Below are 9,069 nucleotides of genomic sequence, written 5' to 3'. Positions count from 1 at the left end.
TGGGCCCAAGGCTCTGCACACTTGGCGTCCCAGGGCCAGCCTGCATGCAGGTGAGGAAGGCGGCAGGCAGGGGAGGGCCCTGCTCGCAGGACTGGCCGAGAACCTGCCTGGTAGCCGGCGGAGGCGGATGTGGGGGCCGGGAGGAAGCAGGGCTCGGGGTGATGCGGGCCTGGAGAGTCATCACCTCTGCGTTAATCTGAAGGCATCAGTCAGTTCTGTGATGAGCGGTGACTTACAGACTCACAGGAGAGGGGAAACCACAGCTAAAGATAAAATAATATTTATTTATTTGAGAGGCAGAGTGAGAGAGAGGGAAAGACAGAAAGAGAGAGAGGTCTTCCATCCACTGGCTCACTCTCCAAATGGCAGAAACGGCCGGAGCTGGGCCAATCCAAAGCCAGGAGCCAGGAGCTTCCGCCAGGTCTCCCACGCAGGTGCAGGGACCCAAGCACTTTTGTCATCTTCTTCTGCTTTTCCAGGCCATAGGAGAGAACTGGATGGGAAGTGGAGCAGCCGGGTCTCGAACTGGCGCACATATGGGATGCCAACACTGCAAGTGGCAGCTTGACCTGCTACATCACAGCACCGGTCCCAGTGGGGCCTTCATTTTGTCAACCAGGAACCAAGGCCCAGAAACTGGGGCTGGGGGCTGCGTTTGCTTGAGGCAGCAGGACTGGGACTGGAACCAGGTCCCTGAGTCCCCAAGAACCCTGCCCCCAGCAGCTCCGCAGGGTGACGATCCCAGAGCAGAAGGGTGGCCAAGGAGGGGTTGGGTCAGACGTGGGTCCCAGGAACAGGCACAGAGTGGGCCAGAATTCAACAAGAAATGGGGAGGCCAGCTGGGCTCCATGGGACCCCTTAGAGACAGGGGAAATGGTCCCCAGGTGGAGGACGGCCAGGCCCAGCCACCTGTGCTGTCCCTGCAGGGGAGGGACTTCAGCTGAGGGCCCTCAGAAACCAAAGTCCAGTCTGCTTTCTCGCGCCCTTTCCCTCAAGCTTGGAGGACACAGGTGGATACAGGAATAACTCAGGTGCTGTTCTGAGATTCTAGGTGGAAGTGTGAGGTCCCCTAGTCCCCACCCCCCACTCCTCTGCCGGCAGAGGCCACTTCTGGGTCCACTCAGGAGAGGTTGGTCTCCTGCTGCCCCTCTGGGCCACCGTTCCCAGCCAGGGGGGCCCTGTTGCCCGGGCAGCCCAATTCATAGAGGGTGCTGCCCACGGTCCCCCTGCTGAGGCTGTGGGAGCCGTGCTGGGCCCTGTGGCGGTGGCGCCAGGCCCCCAGGCCCAGGGCTTCCTGAAAGGCCTCCCGGAAGCGGCTGGACATGAGGCTGTAGAGCACCGGATTGGCAGCCGAGCCGAGGTAGAAGAAGACGCCGGAGACGACGTGTAAGTACTGGAAGGCCAGGACCAGGTCGTCCGTCCACTGGAACACGAAGCTCCACATGAGCCGGTCAGCGTGGAACGGTGCCCAGCAGATGGCAAATACCACCACCAACACAACTGCAGGGACAGAGAAGGGAGGCCTGGGTGCCGCAGCCTCTCTCCTCTGCCCACCAGGCTCCCTCCTCCCATCCCACAGGCCATCCTTCTGGAAGTTTCTAGAAGGTTACCTGTCCTGCCTGCCTGTTTCAGAGAGACTGCACTTAGCTCTATCACCAACTGGACAGAGAGGGTCACGTGCCCTGCCCTGGCCACAGCCTATTGGATCAGGCGTGGATCCCTGAGCCCAGCTGGTCCAACCAGATTCTCCTCCGTGGGATCTGGAACGGGGGCCTCCTAGCCGTGGCTGCTGAGTTCCAGTAAGACACAGACTGTGGGCTAAGGCCCACTCTGGGGGTCACTCTTGCTGACGTGTTCAGTGTAGGGAAGCGGGCAGCCAGTGAGACACACGCGTTCTTAGACGCCTTCACACGCCACGCCGTGCTGGCCTGGGCCCTGGGCCCTCCCAGCTCCAGCCCCAGCTGAACAACCTGGGCTGACACCCCTTTCCTTGAGAGGTTTCCCCCACCCCTGGCCCAGCTAAGGGCAGGCTGGGCTGGCCAAGTCCTCCTCCCAAATTCCTTTCTGGCCTGGTCTTAACAAGTCATGCCCTTCTTTGGGGCTCTGCTCCCAGGCACACTTCGATTTTTGCTGCTTGTGTCTTATGTTTGCTTCTCCCCTGCAGTGTCTTCTCACCATACCCTAGCGTGGTTTTGCTCACAACCCTGGATTCAAGCAGCATGTTGCTTGCAAGAGGTCCCAGCCCTGGCCTCCCTGGCACTCTCCTGCCCCTCCTTTGAGGACTCGCGCCCTGAAGATTCCACTGCTCCCCTAGGGGTTGCATCAGCATGCTGCCGCTTGTGGCCCAGTGGTGGGCCAGACTCTGCCTGGGACTTTTCAGGAACCTGTAAGGGACCAGGCCAGCCGTGCGTGGCCAGCTGCTGTGGGGAGAACAGAGCTGGGTCACGTTTAGGTGAAGATGAGCGAGCTGGAGGGTCCGGGTCCCTGAGTCTGTGCCGCTGCCCCTCCACAGTTTGGCCCCACGAGCCAGGGCCAGCGTCACGGTCCCAAGCTTGGCGGGGCCCTGGGCTTGGCTTATGCTCTGCTGTTGCTGTCTTGACACTCTTTTGAATCTCTGAACCAAGAATCCCGATGATTAGTTTAGCAGCGAGCCTCACAAACTGAGCCACTGACATCTTTGGCGAAAGCTTCCAGCTGGGAGAGCTCAGATCGCCCAGCCCCGCAGGGCAGAGCAGGACATGGGGGCATGGGGTTCCTCCAAGCCCCTCCCCCAGGCCTCATACCCCAGCTGAGCCCGGCCCCTCCCCGCCGGCGGAGACACTTACACAGCATCTTGGTCACCTGTCTCCGGCCCCTGTCCTGCTGCTGAAGGCTTCGAGCGTTGCCGGCCCTGGCCCCCTTTCCCGGCGTCAGCAGCAGCCTCTCCCGGCGCAGCCGCAGCCCGATGAGCAGGTACAGCACGCTGATGGTGGCCATGGGCAGGCAGAAGAAGAGTAGCGCCGTGGTCTGCACCACCAGGTTGTAGAGGGTCTGGGGGCGCACCAGCACGCACATGGCCGAGTCGGGCACAGGGCCCCTGCAGGGCACGTGCAGCTGCCGGATGCCGTGCAGGCTGGTGTTGGGCAGAGAGCAGAGCACAGCCAGGCTCCAGATGACCCCAAGCACACGGCGCACGTGGGCGTGCGTCACCACGGACCTGGCCCGGAGTGGGTGCACCACGGCCACGTAGCGCTCCACGCTCAGGGCCGTGACGTTGAGCACTGAGGCCAGGCAGACCGTCTCGAAGAGCAGCGTGCGGAAGTAGCAGCCGCCGGTGCCCAGCAGGAACGGGTAGTTGCGCCACATCTCGTAGAGCTCCAGGGGCAAGCCCACCAGCAGCACCAGCAGGTCGGACACGGCCAGGCTGAAGAGGTAGCAGTTGGTGGGCGTGCGCATGGCCGTGTGGCGCAGGATGACCAGGCAGGTCAGCCCGTTGCCCACGGCTCCCACTGCGAAGATCAGCAGGTACGTGGCACAGATGGGCACGAACAGCTCCGTCTGCTGCGGCCCCAGGTACTTGAGCCGCAGCTCCTCGTCGGTCAGGTTCAAGTCCTCAGAGAGCCCCCTGGCCTCACTGCCATTGCAGAGCATGGGGCTTCGGGCACCCCTGGGGCACAGGTCTCCAGGGAGGATGGAGCAGTTGAGGCCAGACAGGGTGCTGTAGGATGGAGGAGAGAGAGGCCCCAAAAGTCCCTTGGGGAGCCCTGGCTCTGGGCCGCGTCCTCTCCCCGCCGACGAGCGGCACTCCTTTAACCACGGGGAAATCAAAACCCAGCCATGGGGTGTGCGTTCAGGCTTTCAGCGATGTGCAAGGGCCCATCTCACAAACTGGAGCCCTGACTCCAAACGTCCCCAGCTACTGAAACCTTTGACCTGATGACACACCCTGTCCAGCACTGGCTTGGCCGACAGCAGTCTCCCCCTTAAGCCACGGACTTTAGGAGAGGCCCTCAGTTTGGGCATCTGTGAAATGGGGCCCAAGTGCCTTGTCCCTGGGTCCTTCTGCGCACAGGGCTGTGTGAGCTTTCCCGGGTGACTTTCCCTAAGGCTGTTCTGAATGAGGCAGCTCCGGGGAGTTTAAGCCCAATCGGAGTCGCTTGGTTGTCACCTACCTTGCTGTGGGACAGCGTCACCGTGGCGGCCGGCGGAGGCGGTGGGACGGCTGCTCACCGCAGAGCTGCATCGGAAAGTCGGGGCTTGCGTTTTCCGTCCCCGGAACCGCTCCAAACCTAAATATCCCGGGGCTCCCCCTACCGGGCTCCTCCTCCGGCTCCTCCCGCCGCCCCTCGGCAGCCCCAGCGCGGGCGCGCCGGTGGGGGAGCCGCGGGGTAGGGGGCGGCGTGCGTCCTCTTCCACCCGGAGGAGCCCGCAGACAGACACAGACCCCCCAGCCCGCGCCCCTGCCCCGGGCCCGGCCCACCCTCGTGCCAGCCCGCGAAGCGCTCACTCGCTGCCGCCCGGCGCCGGGAGCCGTTCCCCTGGCCGGCAGCGCCGCGGGCCCGGGGACCTGCTGGCCCCGTAACCTGCACAGCCACGCACCTCCTGGCTGACCGGAAGTTCCCAGGGACGCCTTCATTTCACAACCACCCTGCGCAGAGAACACTGAGCCCCAGGAGTGACCCAAGTCCTTGTCACCGGGTCCTTCCAGCCCCTGTCGCTCCTGCTTGGCATTTCAGCCACACTCCCGTGGACGCCACACTCCAGTGGACACCACACCGCATGCTGGAAGTCCGGGGGCCCAAGGGCTCACGCCTTGCCGTCCACACTTGCCCTCCCACCTCCAGCCCCAGGGCAGTCCCCAGCTGTCCCACCTGACTCAGGTCCACTCCTCCCACGGTGGGGTCCCCTTCCTGAGCCCCACCGTGGTTTGGTAGGTTAAGCCTCTAAATGGGGCATTGGCATCTGATAGAGGCGCTGGTTGGTGTCCTGACTGCTCCTCTTCCCATCCAGCTCTCTGCTGTGGCCTGGGAAAGCAGTGGAGGATGGTCCAAGTCCTTGAGCCCCTGCACCCGCATGGGAGACCCGGAAGAAGCTCCTGGCTCCTGGCTCCAGATCTGCACAGCTCTGGCTATTTGGGATGTGAACCAGCAGATGGAAAAATCTCTCTCTCTCTCTCCCTCTCTCTCAGTCTGTAACTCTGCCTCTCAAATAAATCATTTTTTTAAAAAAAGAACACCCCAGAGTCCAGTGTGGGTTGGACCCTGCACCCCCTGCATGCCCCGGGGGTTCCCCTCCTCTCCCTGTGTTCCCTCAGCACCTCCCCAGTATCCACTCAAACACCTTGCCTGCCCCTCCCCTCACCAAGGGGGCTTACAGGCAGGGATGGGGGGGTGTAGGGACGAGCCAGGAATGCCTGCCCAGCTCCCTGCTCCCCCAAACAGGGGCGCCTTCCGACTGGCACTCAACTCTTGGAAGGGAGAGCCCACCCTAGCTAACATGCTGGCCCCTGGGCCTGCCTCTGGAGTCTGATGCCTTAGTCTGAGTGAGGTCCAGGGGCCCTCCTGTCAGCTGATGCCCTGCAGAGAGTCCCTGCACCAAGAACCAAGCCCAGGACCCAGGAGGCTGCTGGGAGCCGTGTGACTGAGCTGCCCTTGTGAAGAGTGAGCTAACCATCACTACCACTTCAAACGCAAAGATTTAGCACAGGGTCTGGTAAGGGGCCGGCACCCAGGAGGGGGTGGGTGGGATTGTCACCATACAATGGCACCTGAGGTGCCACCGTCTCCTCCAGGCTTCTGCTCCCTGCTTCCCGCCCTCTGCCTGTGAGTCACGGTCTGGCCTTGGAGACAGGGAGTTAGACACTTGAGGAGCCTCCACCAGGCAGGCCTTCCCAGGAACTCCACATGTAAACACAGTTGTGCATTGTTCTCAGGGTCTTGGGAGAAGGATTCTGGGGCGCCCTGGGAGTTCATAGCCTGAGATGAGCTCGCCCACGTGGAACCTTCCAGAATGGGGCTGCTGTCCTGTGGGGTCAGCGTCAGCCTTGCACCATCCCGGGAACACATGAGCACACGCATACTCTACCTGCCTGGAACCCGCTGGGGACACTTTGTTGGTGATCGGAGTCCCGGCAAGGAAGGGGCCGATGCACTCCTGCCTTCAGAGGCACACAGCTCCCAGCAGCAGGAATTCTGACAGTCAGCTGCATGGTATGGCCAATCATAGACTACACTGGACTAAGGGCAGCGTCTGAAAGGCGAGAGCCAGTGATCGTCATGGCTGTGGCCCCCACCGCTGCACTCACTGTCCAGAGGACCCTGGTGCCCTGGCCTCTGGGCCTGAGCTCCAGAGCAGCAGGGCAGGTGCCCCCTAGAACCCGGTGACTTCCTGCTGCTTCCCTGCCCCGTCCAGAGGCAGCTTCCCCAGGTCTTGTGAGTGGACGCAGCCAACTCCTGGGCTTGGCAGGTGGGCCTCAGCCCAGGCTGGGGTGCCAAGGACCCAGCCTGGCACAGAGTGCTGCTGGGACCTCCAGAGCCAGCCAGGAGACCTCCTAGGTCCCAGGGCTCCCTGGCCTCTCCCTACCCTTCCGACTCCCTGACAGCCACGGTGGGCAGGTGCCCTGGGCCAGGCCCACAACAGGATGTCCTCAGCTTGGGCTGACCCGGAGCTCCTACTGCATCCGCCGCTCCCCATCTCACACTGCTTCCCTGCCTGCAGAGAAGAGACAAGGAGGAGGGTGATAGGAGCTCGGGGACCCTGAGGCGCTGGACGGAAAGCAGGGGCTGTTCCGTAGCCTGGGCAGTGGGCACAGCCCAGGACCTGCCATCAGGGGGCTGCACCAGGCAGGCTGCAAGGACGGCTGGGAACAGCAGGCATAGGAACAGGGGAGTTGCCCAGCTCCTCTGGGCCCCACTCCAGGTCAGATCTCTCCACCTGGCTCTGCTCAGCTGGGCAGGCCTGGACCGTGACAGGAGAGAGAGGAGGTGGTGAGGGGATTCCCACTTTGGGGGCAGGGACTGTGCCGCAGGGAGCCAAGTGGCAGGTGTGTGATCATCCGCACTCGTGCACCCAGGCCTGGCTCACTCCCAGAAACTGGGACCCCTAAAAGAGAGATGGTAATGGCAGACGGGGCATGGCAGATGCAGGGTGGGGTGGGGGGTGATGCTGTCTGCCCGCTGGGTGGCCTTGGGTAAGTCTCTCTACAGCAAAGCCCCGCTACCTCCTCTGTAAAACAGCAGAAATAGGTCCTGGCTCCCAGGAATGCCGTGGGAACTCAGCGAGCTCGCGTGGGTTCAAGTGCTCAAGAAATGGTGGCTGTAGCCGTGCTTAGGAGTCTCTGAAGGAAACCAGGAAGCTGATGGGGATCAGAGCTGGGTGAGACCTGTGCTAGCAGGGTTGGCAAGGACAAGGACCCAGCCACCTGGGAAAGGGGAGCTGAGCCCCAGTGGACAGGGAAATCCAGGCCCAGACCCGGGATGGGGGACCAGCAGCGTGGGAGACCGGCATTGGTCGCCTCTGGCTGGCCTGCCCGTGGAGAGGGCCGCTGGAACTGCCTGACCCCTGCCCCTCTGAGGGCCTTGACCTCTGTTCGGAGAGAGCCCAAGGAGCCTGCGGGCCTCAGACTGGGCAGGGGAGCACAGGGAGTCTCCCGCCTCCCTGATCAGGGCTGAGTCTGTGCACCTGGCCAGGTGACCGACTGCGGGCCGCAGGATGCATGGTCCGGAAACAGCCTGGTTTCTCTTGTCCTGGGGTTGGGGTCCATTCTTACGGGGTGCCCACGGGGTGCTCCTGCCACCTGTTCTTCCAAGGCGACAGATGCTCCTCTCTTGTCCCCCCAGCCCTCCCGGGCAACCCAGCACAGGCACGTGTGCTGCAGCAGCTCCTCCAGGCTCTCCCAGTCACGGATGCGGCCGCCGTTGCCATCAGAGCTGGGCTTCTGACTGGTCGGTCAGGGTTCAAGAACTTGTTAGACGGCAACGCTGCTGTGTCCGGTTTGGGGCTTTTGATGGAGCAAGGAATAAAGCAGACCCTTGCGTTCTTTCTCAGTCAACTCAACGCCACCTGCTGCACTCTTGAGACGTCTCCCCTGCTATCTCCCTCAACCAGCTCAGTTACGGCATCCTGCACACGCGACTGAGACCCCCAGTCCTCATGCATCCCTCCCCAGCCAGCCCCCGGGAAGGCAGACCCAAGGAGTTGGAAAAGCCTGTGCCGGCTAGCGTCGCAACTCACTAGGCTAATCCTCTGCCTGCGGCACCAGCACACCGGATTCTAGTCCTGGCTGGGGCGCTGGATTCTGTCCCAGTTGCTCCTCTTCCAGTCCAGCTCTCTGCTGTGGCCCAGGAAGACAGTAGAGGATGGCCCAAGTGCTTGGGCCCTGCACCTGCATGGGAGACCAGGAGGAAGCACCTGGCTCCTGGCTTTGGATCTGCGCAGCGCCGGCCGTAGTGGCCATTTGGGGGGTGAACCAACGGAAGGAAGACCAGTCCCTCCTCACGCCCTCCCTGCCCTGCCGCAACCCTCGGCTGCTTACGCCACACACACCCAGCCTGCAGGAGGGCTCTCGCTGTCTGCCGTGTGTTCTCTGCTGTCTGCTGCGTGTTCCTCCCGCGTGCACGAAGGCAGGGAGCCCCTCTCAGGTTTACTCCCTGAGTAAGCTTGTTCTGGCCTTGAGTTCTCACCCTGTCTCCTCTTTGTCCTACTCTTCTTTCCTTGCAGTTTTAGAACTTTTTTTGTGCTCATGACCTACATTCAGACCTACAGAGAGTAGTACTCAAGAATTCCTGTACCCCCCACTCAAGAGTCTCTGGGTATTAAATGTGGTGGAATGAGGAGGCCATGCCAAGATGGCCACTGATAACGGAGCCTGCCTGGCAACAGGCTGTGATTGGTTAGGGCATAGACTGCCCCTTGACCGGATTGGCTGCCTTGGCTATATAAGCTGCTGTACCAACTGAAATAAATGAGTCTGCAGGCTATTTGCCTCTGGCCAGCTTTCACCCGACTCCCGGGGTCTGTGTGGTGACTCTGTGCCTCTTGCCCCCACCACGCTCCTCCTCTCAGAACGAATCCACCTCAACAGTTACAATG

The 9,069-nt window shown here is 62.1% G+C and overlaps 1 protein-coding gene across 2 annotated transcripts; it reads right to left on the bottom strand.

The window, feature by feature from the left end:
• Positions 1 to 294: 294 nt before the first annotated feature.
• Positions 295 to 4,253, bottom strand: NMUR1 (neuromedin U receptor 1). Of its 2 annotated transcripts, XM_008259306.4 has the most exons (3): positions 4,152 to 4,253; positions 2,826 to 3,697; positions 295 to 1,500 (listed from the first exon to the last, which is right to left on the bottom strand). In XM_008259306.4, the coding sequence occupies exons 2-3, from the start codon at positions 3,628 to 3,630 to the stop codon at positions 1,121 to 1,123; spliced, it is 1,185 nt and encodes a 394-aa protein (XP_008257528.2). In that variant the 5' UTR covers positions 3,631 to 3,697; positions 4,152 to 4,253; the 3' UTR covers positions 295 to 1,120. The 2 variants fall into 2 exon arrangements, with proteins under 2 accessions (XP_008257528.2, XP_051704057.2); XM_051848097.2 differs by lacking the exon at positions 4,152 to 4,253 and having other exon boundaries at positions 2,826 to 4,129.
• Between the last annotated feature and the right edge of the window lie 4,816 nt (positions 4,254 to 9,069).

The sequence above is a fragment of the Oryctolagus cuniculus genome, chromosome 3 (assembly GCF_964237555.1).
Source record: "Oryctolagus cuniculus chromosome 3, mOryCun1.1, whole genome shotgun sequence".
Classification (NCBI taxonomy): domain Eukaryota; kingdom Metazoa; phylum Chordata; class Mammalia; order Lagomorpha; family Leporidae; genus Oryctolagus; species Oryctolagus cuniculus.
The sequence above is the reverse complement of the archived record's forward strand: the minus strand, read 5'-3'. Positions and strand labels throughout refer to the sequence as shown.